The sequence below is a fragment of the Eleutherodactylus coqui genome, chromosome 10 (assembly GCF_035609145.1).
Source record: "Eleutherodactylus coqui strain aEleCoq1 chromosome 10, aEleCoq1.hap1, whole genome shotgun sequence".
Lineage (NCBI taxonomy): Eukaryota > Metazoa > Chordata > Amphibia > Anura > Eleutherodactylidae > Eleutherodactylus > Eleutherodactylus coqui.
In genome coordinates this window covers 45,707,577-45,726,144 of record NC_089846.1, presented here as the reverse complement: position 1 = coordinate 45,726,144, position 18,568 = coordinate 45,707,577, and the positions used below count along the sequence as shown (strand labels likewise).

Genomic DNA, 18,568 nt, shown 5'->3' with positions numbered 1-18,568 from the left:
TTGCTGTAAATTTTGGTACGGATCTGCAGCAGGTTTTACCCTTTCAATGGTCTTCAAACTGAAGTTGTGAAATCTACTGCAGATCTGCACCAAAATCTGTGGCAAGTCAGCAACATGTGAACGCACCCTTAATCTAATTGCCGTGATGGAAATTACATACAAACATTGCTGTTAAGAAGAATTGCCCAATTTGAGATTGACCACAAGTTTTGAGTTGGACTAGACTGGTTAGTTTTGTTTTCTAAATTGACGGATGAGCACAGCAGTAAGATATATTCTAGGTTCATCATAGCGAACCTATGACACGCGTGTCGGCACTGGCATGCGGCCGCTGTCGGCCATTCACCCCGTTAATGGTGAATACTGGCAGGGGCTGCAGCTCCCCTGCCAGTATTCACTAAGCAGCGCTGATCCCGGCGCACACCCTGATGTCAGTGTGCAGCCGGGATCCTCCTCCCCCCTCCCCTGACATCTCCTACCACTTGGTTCCGCGAAAGCGTTCGGGGTAGGAGGCGTCTGGCAGCACACTGATGTCACACTGTGCGCCGGAGATCACCGCTGCTAGTGGCGCGCCAGGCAGAGGAGCAACGGCGCTTCCACGAGGTGGAGGGCGTAAGTATATGGTTTTCAAGGGGGCACTGTCACTGCTGGAGGCCGCTGTGGGGGGCCACTGTCACTGCTGGGGGCTCATCATTACTGAGATAAGTTAGGGGGGGCTGGGAGAGGCAAGGGCCTGTGCTATGGGTGTTTTGCGTTTATTAAATACAGTTATATATTACAGTTATACATTTTTGTTACTTAAACTATAAATATCGCAAATTTATGTTTTTTTTTTTTCTCAAAGTGACACACCATCCGAGTTATGCTCGGTTTGTTGGCAAATTCTGACAGACCAAGCTCAAAAGGTTGCCCATCACTGTTCTAGGTAGTACTATAAAACTTTGTGTTGATTTAGTGTTCATTGCTATCAGTAACTGGCTTTCTATTTGTGAGGTCATTTGCTACAATGTAAGTGATAGTATGAAGTAGCAATGATATCGATTACCCACGATTACCACTGGGATTCTACTGAAAAAGAACGTCAGGGTTGATGATGGCTGATGATGGCTTTTGATTCCTAGTATCGTTGGGCCATTTCTAAAAACAAAATGCAATAATAAAGAAACAAGGAGTCCCGTTCGATTCAAATTACCTATTCTTTATTGGCACTGGAAGAACAGAACAAGTTCAGATCACAAAGTGGAAAACATAACCAAAAATTACAAAAAACAGATTTTTTTTTTAACAGGGAATCTGCACTGGTTAAGTAAAGAAAGGGACTAGAAAATTTGTTACTACATATGCTGTTATAAACCCCATCAATATAAATTACAGCAATAGACTATAGTTTAGAAAAAAAAAATATTAACACTTCTCTCGGGTAAATCCCCATACAGCCAAGAATGACAGGGTTAACAAGCAAATATCTGTCAAATAAAAATACTAGAAAATCCATCATAATACTGAGAGCTCCGTGAGCGTTACATTGTCTCTAAATAACTTCTCTTCGCAAAATACAGTATACAGTTGTGTTTTGTTTCCCAAAAGCTGTTTCCTTGTCCTCTGAGATTAAACTGTGCATAGCTAGAAAAAAATACTTATATCATCATCAGAAAAAAAAAAAAGACTATATAATACTGGTAGAGGGGAAATGCCAGCATGGAACAAGTAACCGCCAAGGTAAAAAACAAAATGCATCTAGGCACAAACTAGCCAGCAGCAAGGAATGGCAATGTTAGGTGACCCTTACTGCAACAATCACACAGGTTTATTGCGCTCTGCAAACAATGAAGCAAAGACGTGGTTCATACCTTGGCATCACAGGGCAGATAGAACGGTGTAAATCGAGAATTACACGCAATCTGAGGCACGATCGTTATTAGGCACTAAATATGATTTAGCTATGCATCTGCTTAACAGATTAGTTCCTGATTTTCCATAATAAATAACTAGAAGTGATCCCAGGAGGTTTTTCTCTAATCGACTTGTTCTAATTTCTAATATACAATGTAAGAAAGATCAATGGAATGTACTGCCATCTATATATACCGAGTGATGGGACTGCACCGCTCCATGTAACCAGTGCAAGAAAAAAAAAAATACAACAGGATCTTTAAAAATTTGGTCTTTTTATAAACTGAAAATATATAATAAGGCACACAAAGCTCCATTGTTAATTATGGCAGAAACGGGTTAGGAAGAAACACTTGGGGCAATATACTTCAAAAAATGCTGGAGAAATAGAAAGAGCTTTCTGCGGCCGACTGCTTAGTATCCTTGGAACGACCACGTTTATGAAGACAGAACATACTTCCCGTATAAGAGGAAGATGCAAAATACTACAGGCCTTTGATTGTACGGCATCAAACCCTGACAAAGTGGTACAGCGGTTCCAGCTGAGCCAATGAAAGGAAGGAGACCAAAAGGTGTGAAATAGAGAGGATTATATGGGTGTTACATAGATTCAAATTCATCTATACGCTGCTTGGTATTGCCCTGGCGGATCTGACGGAGCGTCTTGTACTTGTCTCTTCCAGCTCGCACATTTTCAGCATGCAGAAGATCATTTGTCGTCTTCTTGGTGTCATCTCTGGCCATTTCCAACTCGGAGCTTAAAAGCTGCAAAGGACGAGAAAAAGGATTACAGCAACCATTCCAAGATGATGACGGAGCAGTACGCCTACTTCATACTACAGCCGCAACATGTTACAGGAAGGGCGAATGCAACGGCAAACCTATTCGGGTTTACTAGTAGCGAGTCATTAAGGATGTATAAGCTTGTAGGTTTATAAGCTCCAACCCAGGGTACATATTCCTAATATCAGATCTGTCCTTCCCATAAACCACAGGTAGGTCACATCAAATAAAACCATTACCTGAAGGTGTTTTTGGACCCTTTCATTCTTCTCTGCCTCCGTGGTACGTTCTTCTTCACTCCGGTCCCTAGCTGATTTTTCAGATTTCAAATCAGCGCTGGCCTCTGCACTGTTCTCATCTTGCTCATCGTCATGTTCATTCTCTGCATGCATTGGCTCCTGTACATGAGGAGTGCTCATCACAAGCTTTAGTTCCTCCTTGGTTTTCTCCAAATCATTTTGCACTGCCTGGGCCTGCAGGAAGGAGAATTAATAAGTCACAGACATAACACTCCTCATCTAACAATTCCCTCCAAATCAGTTTGTTCATATCAATGTCTAGAGGGGGATACATGAGCGCCTTTACTGGGGCTAGGCTTACTTCTTGCACTTATTTCTCCAACAGGACTTGTGAGCGGTTAGCGATACTCTTCTGAATAGACGTTACAAGCAATGATATACTATAAATGGTTTCAGTGAAGGTCGTATTCACTAAAAAAAAGTATTTTGTACGTGAGCCCTATTGTGAAGATACCCAGATGACCGCAAAAACCATGTAATAGCTTGCTGCAAGTTACATCTAGAATCAAGAAAATTAATATGCAGAAACCTTTTCACTATAGCCGGAGGAGTATGGGACGAGGTAGACCTAGCGAGCCTTTACATTCAAAATACATGCTTATACGATTACTATTAATCTTCTCTAGGGAAAGGCAGTTTGTGGAATTTTTCACATCTGCGATTCACCTTATTAAACACATTTACACTGGATCATGGAGGATATGAATATAGAGTTTGTGGCTGTAATGGGTTTATAGCAACAATAAGTCTTATTTTAATTCTTTACTATGTAGAGCAAAAACAGTGTGGTATCATGTTGGCCAGAAAATCAACGTTTTTTTGGTTAGTTAGCATTTAACAGTTTTGTAGAGGCGATACCTTTAGGCCACTCACACGCGTCAACAAAACGCAGGTTACTGCGTTTGACAGTACTTTTTAACGCACTAAATTATTGTGACTGGTGATGCGGTTCGTTAAACAGTGCCAAAAATAGAGCAGACCGCGTTCGAAGACAGAGATTGAGTGCGGTTCTGCGAGGGCATCATTGAATCCAAAAAGCCACGGTAATCGTGGCAAAAAGTGCATGTGTGAGACTGGCCTTACTGGCTATACAGAAAATTGGCGCGCACGCACACGATTTGGCACCTGTGGAAGTTGTACAAAATCATGAGACTCGGAGTAAAATATCCTGAGTTGATATGAAATGCACATACCAATATTAAACAGTGCTATATACAGCTTAGGCCATAATGAATATGAAAACAATATCTACTTGTAATATACATTCTGCCCCCATTTAGTTTGACGCAAATCAAATGAGGTCACCAGCATGAGGGCATAAAATGTGCAGTTGTTACCTTATACTGCCATTCTTCTGCTTCACTTTCTTTCTTCTTACGGGCAAGTTCAAGATGGCTGATTTTACTTGTCAGGTCAGCGAGCTCTGAGGCCTACATGGTAAAAAAATAAATGCAATAAATTAGACATTTTACCAAGGAATTAAATTTGCAGACTAGTTGAGTTTTACAGCAAATTGCACATTCCACAAACCACCACCGCCTACATAACAGCCTAAAAGCCCATTTAGACAGAACGATTATCGTTCTAACTATTTTTTTATTAAAGACCGATAGCTACGTCTAAACACTCCCCGCTCAGCGTTATACATAGGAATGTGAAACACTGATCCGAGAAGTGCGCGTTTCTCAACGACGATCTGCCAAAATAGGCTCCACAAGCTCGCAGTGACGTCACTCGCTCGTTCAAAGGAGAGTCGGCTTGTATAAAAGAAGCAGAAGTCTTAACTGGTGTAACCAAAGTTTAGCTGCCAAGAGGGATGGTTGTAGGGAGGCTTAGAGATGGTTACAAATAAAATGCAAAATCAATAATGAGGTCCACACTACATCATGGGCGAGTATGTTCACATCTGCACTCGGGTTTCCATTTTCGTCAGTCATTGGACCAGGAGATCTGAATCCCAGCCAAGAATGGAATTGTCCTATGATAGAACCTGATGGACACCAATTATAATGGGATCCGTCAGGAATCAGACATGCTGCTTGTCACTACAGACTCATAGGCCATGTAACGCAGAAAGCATTGTTTAGGAGAGCGTAAAAATTGCCCGCTGTTCAGCCGCACATCGCCCCGTATAAATGGGCAACCGGCTAAGGATAGCTGCAATGATTGTTCGTGCCCATAGTGTTGATCATCGACCAGTGTAAATGTCATTAACAAGAGCTGACCAATACACTTATTGTTGATTAGTGCTTTTTACCACAAGCGGATGACTTGCCTGTGCAAAAAGGCCTTAGGAGAGGTTACACTGAAAACATGTTATACAACAAGATGAGCTGATAAGTCAGGGGAATATCTGCATGTTCCATTATCGCACATTTTCATGGACGAGAACAGCACCTGCTATGTGTTAGGTCTGTGTGTCTTGGATAGCACACAGAGGAGTTTCTTGGACTCAACTCATACAATATGGCTTTATGCATTTAAATCCCTGCACTCCCTATTCCCAGATAACGTATCCGTCCTAACTAGTCTGAGTATCGGGGAGATCCCCATGTTTGAGTCACTCACCAGCTGCTCCTGATTTTTCATTTGGTCCTGTGAGTGTTTCAATAAGGCTTCCTTGGCTTCCTCAGCAGCCTGGCGTTCTCTAGAGAGTTTCTCAGCCTCTTCTTGTGACTTTCTACGCTCCTCCTCCAGTTCCAAAGCTTTTCTGGTCTGTTCTTCCAATTCTGCGTGGGAACATGAAAAATAGGAAGATGAAGATATTGGCTCATTGTAACACACAAAATACTGATTAGCAAACACTTGCTGGGCTTCTTTTTTTCTATGCCCTTAATACCCTTCTCTTCATTGATTCTCACTGCAATTAAAGATGGAAGATATAAAGAATTCTACTGTATGTGGAGCCAGCAGGACAAACTTCCAAACAAACTTTATTTTCCACATAACAAAATAGCAAATGTTTAACCCTTTCCAATCCACTGTCTGACGTCTAAAGACATTCTGGCTGCACAGCTTCCGATGTCAGAAGACGTCCGTCAGGGTATTCTTACTGTATATTACTGGCTGCTCTGTTGTCGGGGGCCTCTCCAGCAAGTCCAATACCGCAGTACTGGCTCTAGCTAGTAGGTGGCGCCATTGTATAATGGCAGAAAGAAAAAGTCCCAGGAAACCCTGAATCCAAAATTGGATTGCAAAGGGTTAAATAGTAACAAATTTTGTAGTAAAAATGGCAAAAGGCTATATAAATTTTTTTTTCCCCTCTGTAGCTGGGGATTCAGTCAGTACATTACTGCCAGACTCTACAGCTCATTTCCCTCATCTTTGCTTTCACAAGTCTCTATCTTGCTGTAAAGGCCATTTTCCAATGAACAATAATCGTGCAGATTCTTGCTTGAGCGCGGAAATCTGAACGATAATCGTTTGTTGTGTTCAGTCGCTGTCGACATTTACACCGAACGATAATTAGTTTGTCGTTCAGTTTCTACAGCATACAAATCATACGACCGGTCCATGTTCATCTATGAACAACGGCCTGTTTACTGTGAATGGAGGCGGGCGGCTGCAGTCATCTCTGGCCCGCTCTGCTTCCATTCACTGGGCAATCCTCGCTCCTGTGCGAAAGCACTTGAGATGACATTGCTTGGATGGCAGTCGGGCGCTGAAGCGTGTTTTTTTTTTAAAACATGGGATGACCAACAGTTGTCTTGTATACAAAAGAGACCCAAGACAGACGTCTGCAGAGCGAGTCTCTCCCCGCGGTCTCTCAGCAGTAAGAAACCCCAACCCCTAAATAATAGATTAGCTGAAAATGGAAAGCATCAGGAGGAACTTTGAATGTCCTTTATAAGATTTCTACAGGAATGCCTATCCTCAGAATTCTCAAACTCTGCGGTCAAACTTTCCTACGGTTCACTTTTATCATTCATTTATGAATTTAGAGTTCCTTTAAAATACAAAAGCATCAACCAAAAGTGCCAAAATCCTAGAACCAGGAATACGAATAGTTAGGTGATGTGATAAAGAGGAACTGGTGGAAGTACTTTTGTACTGCCTTAGCAAAGTTGGGAAACATCCGAATAAAAAAAAAAAAAAAAAAGTGAAAAGTTTATCCAGTTTTTCAGACTGTACATTTGTGCATTTTACTTCTGAATTTACACCAGGGTTAGACTGGGTCGGGGGGTGATTGCTCTCTGGGCCGGTCCCCCAATAGATTTTCAGAACCTCCCTACTCTCCCCAGTCAGTGCTCCTCACTTTCCTCCATGCAGGTACGTCCATAACTTTGTGGCCCCATTGCTGACCTCAACACCCCACACCTTCCTGATCTCACAGGAAAACCAATGGCAGAATATAGTCAGAACAGTGTGTAGTCTTGAGGTTCAGCTCAGCGCTGATTGGTGGAGTGACAGTAAGCAGGGGCAGTTCCAGCAAACATCTGGCTGCCAGTGACAAAGGAAGCGCTGCCCAAAGTCTCCCTTGCCACCCAGTCTTAATGCTGACACAGCAATGCTTTCTGTCTCCAGACATACTCTGTGCAGGCTGACTGAGGATTTAGTGCAGCGGACAGCTACTGCAGAGCATTTGCAGATATGGCAGCCTCAAGATGTTCTGCAGTAGCCGCCAGCACCTTCTCTGTGTCCCTGCTTGGCTAATTTCTGGAGGCTGAAACAGAAGTATTAATATCTCTAGTCTCCTACCGTGTTTCCCAGAAAATAAGACTGTCTTATATTAATTTTGCCCCAAAAGAGGCAGTGTGTCTTATTTTCGGGGAAGGGGGTTAAACTCACCTGGTCCGTGGCATCCCGATGCCTCGCGGTGGTCTCCAGCGGCGTTACAGCAAACTGCAGTGTCCTCTGCTCCGACATCTCAGCTTCTTTCTGGTGACGGGGCTTTGAATACCCAGTCTCCAGCAAAGCAAGCGCTGCGATTGGATCGCGCACCACCCAATCACAGCCGACACTCGATGAGCCAATCACAGCCACTCAGTGAATGACATCACTGTCAGAGCGGAGGACACTGAAGTTTGCCGAGGACAAGGGGAGTATTGTTTTTTTTTTTTTCAAATGCAGGTTAGCAAGGGCTTATTTTCAGGGGAGGGATTATATTTCAAGCCGCCACCCCCCCCCCCCCAAAAAAAAAAACTGGGTAGGGCTTATTATCGGGGTGGGTCCTATTATCAAGGAAACCCGGTATGTGGCAAAATTTGATATCTGGGATGTTGAGGAACACTAACCCCATTGAGGACTTAAGGGAGCTCTAAACATACAGACACATGTGGGGTGCTTAATAGGGCACTTAACGTTTTATATGAGGTACTTTGGAGGGGACACCTTTATCGGACTATTTACTGAGAGGCACTTTAGTGGGGGCAATACGCGTCGTTGATCTTCATTAACACTCGCCAATTATGGACGGCACCATACTCCATACAATGAACGGCAAATTTGCTGGTCAACAGTGCTAGAACGAGGGGGCAGGTCAGTATAACAATACCAACCAGGTCTTATAAGCCTATAAACTTGTCATATGAACCCCATAAACTAAGACAGTTTCCCTTTAATCATGTATTTGGACTTGCACATGCAGGTGCAATCATAACACCAAAGATATCTTTATATAGTAGATAGGCGTAAACCGATTAAAGATGTGTTGCTGCTCATGGGCCAGTGCCACGTCCTCCTTCCACTAAACTCTGTCAGCCCCTGATCTAAACAAAAGGCCTGAAGTAATTGTGAACTACTAACAAACCCCACAAAATCACCAGAAACCATTATGGAATTCTAAATTTGCCTTCTTTCTCAGAAAACTGCTTTTGATTTAATGAAAGGAGTCGCAGAACTACAAGGACTATTGACTTGTGTTGTAGCGTTTGGCTAATCAAATAATTCTTCTTTATTTTCTGCATGAAGTCTGGCCTTGTGACGTTAAAGGAGAAATGGGGTGTCAGAACTTTGTGGGGGCGCGTGCTGAAGGTGCCAGGCACCCTGCATAACCCAATAATATGGGCATGACCAACAGGTTGTTAGATCATGCGGTGCACTGAATGTAACGGTGTGACTGGCACCTTATGAAAGGTCATATCTGTGTGCCTTTAGAATGCTAAGCACGCTTCCACCCCATGAATGATTGGCACAGGATTGGCATCAGCATTTTGCAGCCGTGGGACCTTCTTCATATAACATTGCAGCCTGTCTGCTTGGAAATGTCATTTTAACCAGCCTTTGTATAAGTAATTATGTTTCTTTCAGCGATATGTTGTTTCGATTTTTTTCTCAGTTAATGACCACATCATGTACTATCAAACTAACCTTCTTGGGCTTTTCTAGTCTGATCCTCTATCTGCCTTAGCCTTTCCATCAGTTCTTCCTTCTCACGCACAATCTTTTCCTTCTCTTTCTCGGCCAGTTCTCTTTTCTTCTTCTCGTTCTCCAGGAGGGCTCTGATTGGTGAAAAATGAGAATTAAAATTCTGGAGAGAGACAAGAGAAATGAAGGGGTTGGTAAGTTGGGAATATCAGCCATACCTCTCCATCTGCTTCTGATGCTTCTCTTCTCTTGCCTGAGCCTTCATCTGCTGGACCTCAATAGTGTCTGGCTTCCTACGACGCATATACAACTCATGATTGCCCATGCAGAGGGCCAAAATTCGTTTGTTGATTCGTAATCGAGGAGCATAGAATACAAAGTCCTAAAATACAAAAAGCATGTCAAATTACCCTACAATTAGTGTTTTTAACATGTGTCAAGACTATGGGTGCCAATGCCAACCACCACAAAATCTCTAAGATACTAGAAACAGACTCTGGCACATTTTACTTCTCTCAGTTCCACCTTTTTCTTGACATTTTCCAGTACTTTCGAGGTAGGTTTAATTCTAAAAAAAAAAAAAGTTTGTCAAGAGGGGTGTCGTCTCCCCTTAGGAGAGCACCCAAAAAGTGTGTGCAGACACCTAGGAGGTGAATGGGTCAAGGGATGGCAAAGTCTCTCCCCAAGGAGAGCACCCAGAAGGGATGTGAGAAGACACCTGAAAAGTGAGGAGACTTATAAGGCCATGCATGCTCCTCTGGGTAATTTATGCAAATAAGGAAGATGGAACAATACCTCTGCAGCGCCACCTATTGGATGGCAGCATTCCCTCAAATTAATGTACGACTTAACAAATCTAAAAACATTTGGCAGCACCCGCAAAATTTCCTACAATATTTGACACAATTTGTGTTATTGTGGCATTTCTGAACCACAGAATTGAACCTAAATACATTTTAAACAGCCAACATTTGCATGTTGATCATGTTATATTGTAGTTTTTACAAGTTGGTGTTTTTCCACATTGGACACCAACTATCCACAGGCCTGGTGATAAATGTCTGAACACAAGGAAGCCCCTGTTGACTAGAACAGGGTTCAGAAGCCCCACTTTTCTCCTCAATGCGTGACCACCTGAAAAGGAGGCGTGATGAAGCAGTGGTTGGGCATGTGTGGTGCCACTTCATCCCAATGCCTCCTCATTGCCGGCCCTGGTCCCACTGGGGAATTTGCTGCAGACTTTACATTGAATCCATGGCACAATATGCATACAAAAGGGCACTATAGCCTATATGGCACAGATTTTCTGCAATGTGTGAAAAAAAGTAGTAACATCACTTGACACAATCTGCATAAGGTTTTCAGCGCACAGGGATTTACCTGAATTAGTGAGGATAATCTGCATTTAAACTATCAGGCTGGGTTCACACAGGGCAGATTTGCCGAAGCAATTCCTTGCGGAATTTCGCCGCGGCAAATCTGCATGCGGCCGCTAATCCCGGGATTAGCCAGCCATGTGGACAAGATTTCTCAGAAATCTCATCTGCACGGGACGGCAAATCCGCTGCGGCTAAACTGGCAGAAGCCGCCGCTGCGGCATGGTTTGCCGACCGCACCATGTTTATTTTTTTTCCCCGCTGCGGCCGTGCTCTCCTCTATGGGAGCGCCGTCCGCAGCAGAAGAGCGAGCGGCCGGGCCGCTTCAAAGCCACCACGGGTTTTGCAGCAGGGGTTCTCCCGGTGGAAATCTCGTGGTTTTTCGCTGCAGTTAATTTCCGCCGAGAATCCGCCCTGTGAGAACCCAGCCTCAGGGTGTAGAGTACAATATGCAGCAAATAGGGTCAGACTTCAGTACACGCTGACATCCATATACTCACTGGAGCTTTCTTATCAATGGGTTTGATAACAAATTTCTTGTCATTAAATGAGATGTTCCTGATCTCACTCCATGGGAAACCAATCTTGGGTGTCAACCTGGAAAAGAAGAATCAATTTAGAATAGATACACATTAATGCTAATAGGAAAACAGAAATGGTCAGTATATCAATACTTTCATAAGTACCAATGAAACCTTTAGATTTAGGACAAAGGAAGGATAATCCTTAACTGGAAGTTTTAGGGTGGGCGGTGGAAACAGTTTTACGAAGGAAAAAAAAAAATCTGCTTACATAAAATTATGAGGCGAGACTGTAAACTGAACATACCAAAGAAAAAGTTGAGGTATGCTTCTTGCAGATTGCCCGGCGTACCTCGCCATAATAAGCTAGCTAGTGTATGAGGGACAGACTGACCATTCAGGGGAACAGGGATCAGGCTTATTGGATTTCAGCAGAGGCGTCTCACAGCAGCTTTTCACACTCCCTATGGCAGTAAACACTTGTAGGCATCTACAGAGAACAGCTCTTTTGTATATGGCAGCTTGTCTTAAATGTAAACAAGCTCACAAAATATATAGACCCATCTATTCCTAATATTTCACATGTAGAGAGAAAAAAGTGAGACTCAAGTAATCCCAGATAAGAGGGAAAAGGAAACAAAGCCTCGTTACACAACGATCTGGAATATGTCACAGCACGTGTGCGCCCTCTGGTGGGCAAGCAGGCAAGTTACACCATATTCAACAGCAAAAATGTTTTTATATTTAAAATTAAGGAAATAAACTACATTGGTTTCTCACAAACATGATTGTATTGCATACCAGCAGCATGTTGGGGTATTCAGTCCCCACCCCAAATAAGACCTACCTTGAAAATAAGCCATATCAGTTTTTCAGGATTTTGGGGGAGGCTTGAAATAAGCCCTAGTTACAGTTCATAAAAAAAAAAGTCAATAGTAATGCTTTAGGTGCATGAAAAGGGCTGTAAAAACGCAATTGTTACATTTTTACAGTGCTTTTCATGCAGGTCAGCCAAGTTAGTCCTTCCTGCTGCTGTCCAGAGCCCCGGCACGGTACTCGCAGTCCGCGGCTCAGCCAATCAATGCACCTCTCAAAGAGCCAATCACAAGCATCGCATTTTGGAAGCGGAATTTAGGACTCCTGTAACCAGGAAGTGATCCTGTGTGGGCGGCCGGGGGCTTTGTCGGCGTTTTTACTGCTCAGAATACGCAGGTAGCAAAAGGTCTGAGTACTCGTGTGAACAACCATAAGGAATGGAAGTTCCAGGCTCTCTCACACAGATCGGGTAGTCCTACCTTTGTCAGGATAAGCCATCCCCTGAAAATAATCCCTAGTGCATCATTTGGAGCAAAAATTAATAGGAGATCCGGTCCTATTTTCGGGAAAACAGGGTAGTTACTGTGGGTATCACCACCAATTGTCCTTTACACTTAAAAAGTGTTGTCAGAGTGGTTTGCTTCCCCATGCAGTAACCTAACTGAATATACCTGCCTCTCCTTGCAGCATCCAGCGCCACTGCTCAGTCCTCCTCTCCAGTGTTAGACTGCAGGCCTGCCTGTTTACAGGACGTCACAGGCTGCTGCAGGCAGAGGCAGCCTGTAAACAGGACGTTGGAGGGGAGACCAGAAGTGGAGGTGCTGGATACAGCAGGAAGATGGGAGCATATGCCGGTTATTGATGTTACAGCATGAGGAATGGGGTTTTTAAACAAAGAAGCCGCACAACCTCTTTAAAGTTTAGTCCAACTTTTCCTGTCTACTTTTATTTCAGTTTTACCCATTTAGCGGTATCACAAATAATGGCCTCTCACCAATATAGAAGATGATAGAAGATTTAACAAACTACATGTTCCCGTAGGCCCATCACCCCTGTCTCCATAACTTACCTGTCATTTTGTTCATATATATTTAGACCCAATGCATCCACTCCAAGCCAAAGTTCAGAGCCCTTCTTATTCTTAATACTAAAGTAGTTAACGCCGTACATCTCCAGATCTTGGGCTATCTTCAGGTACTCTAGAATGGCATCCTCTCTGAAAAAACAAGATTACAGTAAGACTGGTAAGAAATTAAGCCGCATCAGATATAGTGCACAGAAAACGGTCCCGTGATACGGTCTCAGTAAGAGCCACTGCAACGTAAAATATGGAGACAACCATGGTTTCTCACTGGCCATGCTACATCCTCAATTGCCATGTTGCATTTGTGTCCTCTTCTCTGTTGGAGCAAAAAAGGTACAGATTTTCTGCCGGGAACAATCATTGTTCTTGCATGCGAATTGGTGCTTGTTCGGCTCCATTAAGGGCTCTCTCACATGCGCCACGGACATATCGCACACACACGTAGCACACAGCAGTACGCAGAAAAAGCATTGCGTACTGCTGTGTACCGACAAATACCCATATACTATCTTACCATGTGTGCGTGCCAAGATAGTGCATGTTACATTTTTTTTTTTGCATGTGCATTACCTGCGCTGTGTGAGAAGCACCGTTGAAAAGTAATGTAAAAGTTAGTTACCGCGTATTACACGCGCAAAACCCACTGTAAAAGACACTTGTGAGAGAGCCCTTACAGTAGTACTAATCACTGCATGTATGTGTCCAAAGTTCATTAACACCACAGTTTGGGCACATACAGCTCCCTTGTTGGCAGCACATTACCGTTTACATAGGGCGATGTGTCGCCACATATATGGGATTACCTGATAAATGAGCGTTTGTTTTTTTGGGGGACCGATAGCCAGCACCTTCACATCAAGTGAACAAGCACACGTTCCTGATCTGCCTGCGTGAAGACTGTCTAGTCTAACACATGACAGCACAAAACCGACCTGTTCCGTGAAGCAGGAATTGGGTATGAAAATATAAAATTTTACAATACTAAATTTTCTGTGTAGTTACATTGGAAAGGTTATAAAGACCCGCTGCAAGTCTTCAAAACCAAATAGAACCCTACAGTACGCTAGGGTGAGATCTACTGGATTCAGTAGGACTAAGGAGGTATAATCTTTGCACGTCATACAGAAGTTACCAGATCTGATTTGCCATCCCGGCTGCCTTTCTGAATTGCTGGTTACCTTAGCATGCCCCTGTGCTCTTCATGCCAGACATGGATTCGGTCCTCCCACTGCTCCTTAGTAAGTTTATGCTGTTCCAGAACTCTAGATGGAGAAAGTAAAAAAAAAAAAAAGTTATATTTTATTTAGCGAAACTAGGCAATTTGGATTCTTAGGATAAACTCTGAAATAATTTTATTTTCAGCAAAGGTCCATCTATATCTCAGCAACCACTGTGATGGCTTTAGACCATGGCTTCCCAATCTTTTGCTACCCAGTGTGAGGCCATGCCCGGGCCTCAGTTTCAGAAACTCACTACAGCCTTTGCTCAGAATATTGTCACAGAACTGCAGTTAAAGCAGCATCCTCTATTTAAAGGGGTTGTCCCGAGAAATCAAGTGGGGTTATACACTTCTGTATGGCCATATTAATGCACTTTGTAATATACATCGTGCATTAAATATGAGCCATACAGAAGTTATTCACTTACCTGCTCCGTTGCTGGCGTCCTCGTCTCCATGGTGCCGTCTAATTTCAGCGGCTAATCTCCCGATTAGACGCGCTTGCGCAGAAGGGTCTTCTCCCTTCTCTTGGGTCTCGGCACGAGCGGTGTTCTGGCTCCGCCCCCTTCTACACGTCATCACGTAGCTCCGCCCCGTGTGCCGATTCCAGCCAATCAGGAGGCTGGAATCGGCAATGGACCGCACAGAGCCCACGGTGCACCATGGGAGAAGACCCGCGGTGCATCGTGGGTGAAGATCCCGGCGGCCATCTTGGTAAGGTAAGTAAGAAGTCGCCGCAGAGCGGGGATTCGGGTAAGTACTAAACTTCTTTTTTTTTTTTAACCCATCCCTTGTGTTTGTCTCGCGCCGAACGGGGGGCCTATTGAAAAAAAAAAAGCCGTTTCGGCGCGGGACAACCCCTTTAACCATTTAAATTATGTCCCCATGATAAGGAGCCCAAGCTTGGGGCATCCTTCTATACTGAAGTGTATGGGAGCTACAGAAGGAGCAGAAGCAGCAGGTAATTGAAGTGTATGAAGAACATGGTAGCGGGGATCTGCACCCATCAGGCACTTACGACATATCCTCGGAGTATAGGTTTGTATGTCTAAGAGAGAAAACCTCTTTGCTAGTCTTCAGGGTGTGAATAATAAGGAGTAACTCACACTGTATCTGGAGGAGGGTGGGGAAGAGGCAGTAGCAAGGTGCAACCTGGGGGACTGAGGGACAGAGTAGCTCTACATCAAATATGCTCTCTGATTGATGGCGGATGATAACGAACCAAAATTCATGTCACCCCTCCCGTGGGACAGGGAGATCTACAGGAGAATTTGAGATCTTTTCTGTTGCCACTAGTCTCCCCTCCCTCTTATCCTCTGCACACCTACTGAAAGAGACAACTAAATTCAGTATTGCAGATCCCACTTCAAACAGCTGCATCTCAGGTTCAATAAGGGCTAAAAACAGGCTTATGGTGTCATTTTAAAGCAAAGAACGACACTAAAAGCATGTTGTCAGCCCTGCTAAAACTGGAGCTAAAGCCATTTAAAGTAAAACAAACTGTTCTAAAGAGCAATGCCCTTTTCCTGTAGAATTAACAGAGTTCTTCCTAAACTGCTGGGGGGTTAAGGGGATCTTCCCATCTCAACAAGTTATCCCCTAGTCACAGGAGTTTGGATAATTTGCTGACTGGGGGGGGGGGTCCTGACCGCTGGGTTAATACCCCCAAAGCGCCTTGAAATTTTGACTGTGGAGGCCTTGCATGCGCGCCACCATTGCATTCGTATCAATGGGAATGTTGAAGATAGTTAAGTGCTTGAACTCTGCAACATCCAGCAGTCCAATTGACGTGAATGCAGCAGTGGCGTGCATGTGCTGCCCTAACTTCAGGATGGCACCGAGGATGACATCCAAAGATGGAACAACCCCATTAACTTGATGGGTGGTCAGAGCAATAATTGAGATGGGAAGGATCAATCTGGTCGGTGAACCAGGAGGAGGTATGGTACAGAACAGAGACAAGGCTGCCATAAAACACAGAAGCTCAAAAACAAACGAACTAAACCTAGCCTTAGGCCGCCTGCACACGGGCGGAAATCCCGCGGCGGGATTTCCGCCGCTCAAAGCCTGCATAGGATTGCGTTAACAAACGCAATCCTATGCAGACGGCCGCGATTTGGCCGCACGAAATCTCGCGCAGCAAACAAACCGCGGCATGTCCTATTTTTGTGCGGGGCTCGCAGAGCCTCGCACAGAAACGTCACTCACGCAGCCGGCGGCTCCGGTCTGCGCATGCGCCGGCTGCCCGGCAGCCGGCACATGAAAGAGCCGGGGCTGCTGGGCGCGGGTGAGTACGCGCTCGTCCCTGCAGGCGCTCGGGTCGGGTCCCGCGGCGAGAATTCTTGCCGCCGGATCCGACCCGCTCGTCTGCAGGCGGCCTTAGTGAATGCTACTCCTTTTCCCTTCTGCTGGGATCCGTTCCGGTTTTTGATGAAAAGAAATGACACACGGGAGAACAGGTCTCTGGGTTGCACTGACAACAGCCTTACTTTAACTGAAACTACCATATAGTTTGAGGTCTGTATACAGCACCAAGTGCATATAGCCGATATCCCAATTTGTGCGATATGGCCGTATACAATATTAATTAGTTCCAGAATGTCCCTTACATATTGAAAATATTGTATGCTGAAACTTTTAGGAAATCTGTTAAGTGGTTTAAAGCCCCAAAATGTCATCCAAAAGTAATACAGAATGAAGAGTCAAGAAAATCAAGCAAATAGCTTACAGTTTAATCAAAGTCTTTACATTAAAAAAAAGCAGAAAGAGCTGCTGAAAGCTGGCAATCACTTTCTACGTAAGGACAGGAGCTTCTTCAGGGTCTGAACAGAACACACAGCGCATCAGAAAACCATGGAGCCGCCCTCACCCGGTGTCCAAAGGAGCAGCACTTCTACCACCTATTAGTTGGCATACTTTATGACCCCCAAAAAATTTGACGCAATTTTTTTTTCACACAATGGTGCGTTTAGGCCACACCCTCTTGCATGAAGAAATGCCTTTTTGTCGGTCAAGTAGTAAAAAGTGCACACAACAGTCTAAGATATAGTAAATGTAGTGCAGAGCATGTTAGATAGTTTCCTGGAGCAATTTGCGCCAGAACACGATCCCATTTTCAATAGTAGATCTTCCCCAGCATGTCTCGAGGCCACCGTATAAATAAAAGTAATCAGACATTCTCTCTATTCATACCTCTGAGGAAGCAGCTTGTCTTGTGACAAATAGCCTGGCTTTTGGACATCCTTATTATAGTCCCCATATTTGACCTGCACAGCGTATGAAGCCAGCAGCACGGCTGTTTCTGGTGGGCAGTAAATGTCATCATTCAGAATGCCTTCTTTCACTTGGAGAAAGAAGAGCCGCTGGGTGATATCCTGGATTAATTCCTCGGAAACGTCCTCTGGATAGAATTTGCCACGAAACTTGAAAAGTAATGGACTATCTTTTCGTACATCCTGAGCAGTAACCTGAGGAGGAAAAAAAACAAATATAATAAAAAAAAATCAACCAATCTTAATTTGTATAGCGCCAACTTATTCTGCAGCGCTTTCGAGTAATTCATTTATTACCCCCCACCAAGCTGGGTATTCCTTTTATCGACCTCGGAAAGAAGGAAAGCCGAGTCAACCTTGAACCGGCTACCTGAACCAGTCAGGGATTGAACCTGCAACCTTCAGGTCTTGAAACAAGAGCTTAGGACTGCATTTCTGCTGCCTGAAATCTGCAGCATAAAACAACATGATGCAGATTTCCTGCATGTAAATCCACAGCGAATTTACAACGTGACCCTACCCCAGGCCACATATAAGGCAGTAGAAGGAATCGGTCAATGGTAGCCGAGCTTAAAAGTCGCACCATTATTGTTAAAGGGAATGTGTCATCAGAAAATGAACTAGAGTTTAAATCAAGTTCTGGTACTTTCTTTTAATTGACAAGAATGCTACTAATTGGTTGTAGTTTTCAAACAGGCCACTAGGCCCAACAGTCTGACACTTCCTGTTCTGTAGACATCTCTTCTCAGCAGTCATCTTATCATCAAAGGGAGGATAGAAAGGTCACACCTATGTATAGATAGCAATTCATAGGTCACAGCTCACCTCCTCCCAACCCTGCACTAGTCACAAAGCACACCCACACCACTCTCTTCTGTAAGTCAATGAGTCCCCTCCTGTCTATTGTAACTGGACCATGTGGCTGCTATACAGAACAGGAAGTCTCAACTTATTATTATTGGGCTAAGTGGCCAGATTGATCAGCAGCAAAACATTTTT

The 18,568-nt window shown here is 44.0% G+C and overlaps 1 protein-coding gene across 1 annotated transcript in view; it reads right to left on the bottom strand.

Moving 5' to 3' along the window:
* Positions 1-1,177: 1,177 nt before the first annotated feature.
* MSN (moesin) overlaps positions 1,178-18,568 on the bottom strand; it is a 68,993-nt gene continuing 51,602 nt past the window's right edge. Inside the window, exons 4-13 of the mRNA XM_066580969.1 lie at positions 17,490-17,764; positions 14,257-14,340; positions 13,064-13,210; positions 11,158-11,254; positions 9,500-9,663; positions 9,285-9,415; positions 5,544-5,704; positions 4,313-4,405; positions 2,916-3,149; positions 1,178-2,658 (exon numbers count right to left, since the gene is read on the bottom strand). Coding sequence (XP_066437066.1) covers positions 2,494-2,658; positions 2,916-3,149; positions 4,313-4,405; positions 5,544-5,704; positions 9,285-9,415; positions 9,500-9,663; positions 11,158-11,254; positions 13,064-13,210; positions 14,257-14,340; positions 17,490-17,764 — 1,551 coding nt within the window. The 3' untranslated portion in view covers positions 1,178-2,493. The remainder of the gene's footprint in view (positions 2,659-2,915; positions 3,150-4,312; positions 4,406-5,543; positions 5,705-9,284; positions 9,416-9,499; positions 9,664-11,157; positions 11,255-13,063; positions 13,211-14,256; positions 14,341-17,489; positions 17,765-18,568) is intronic.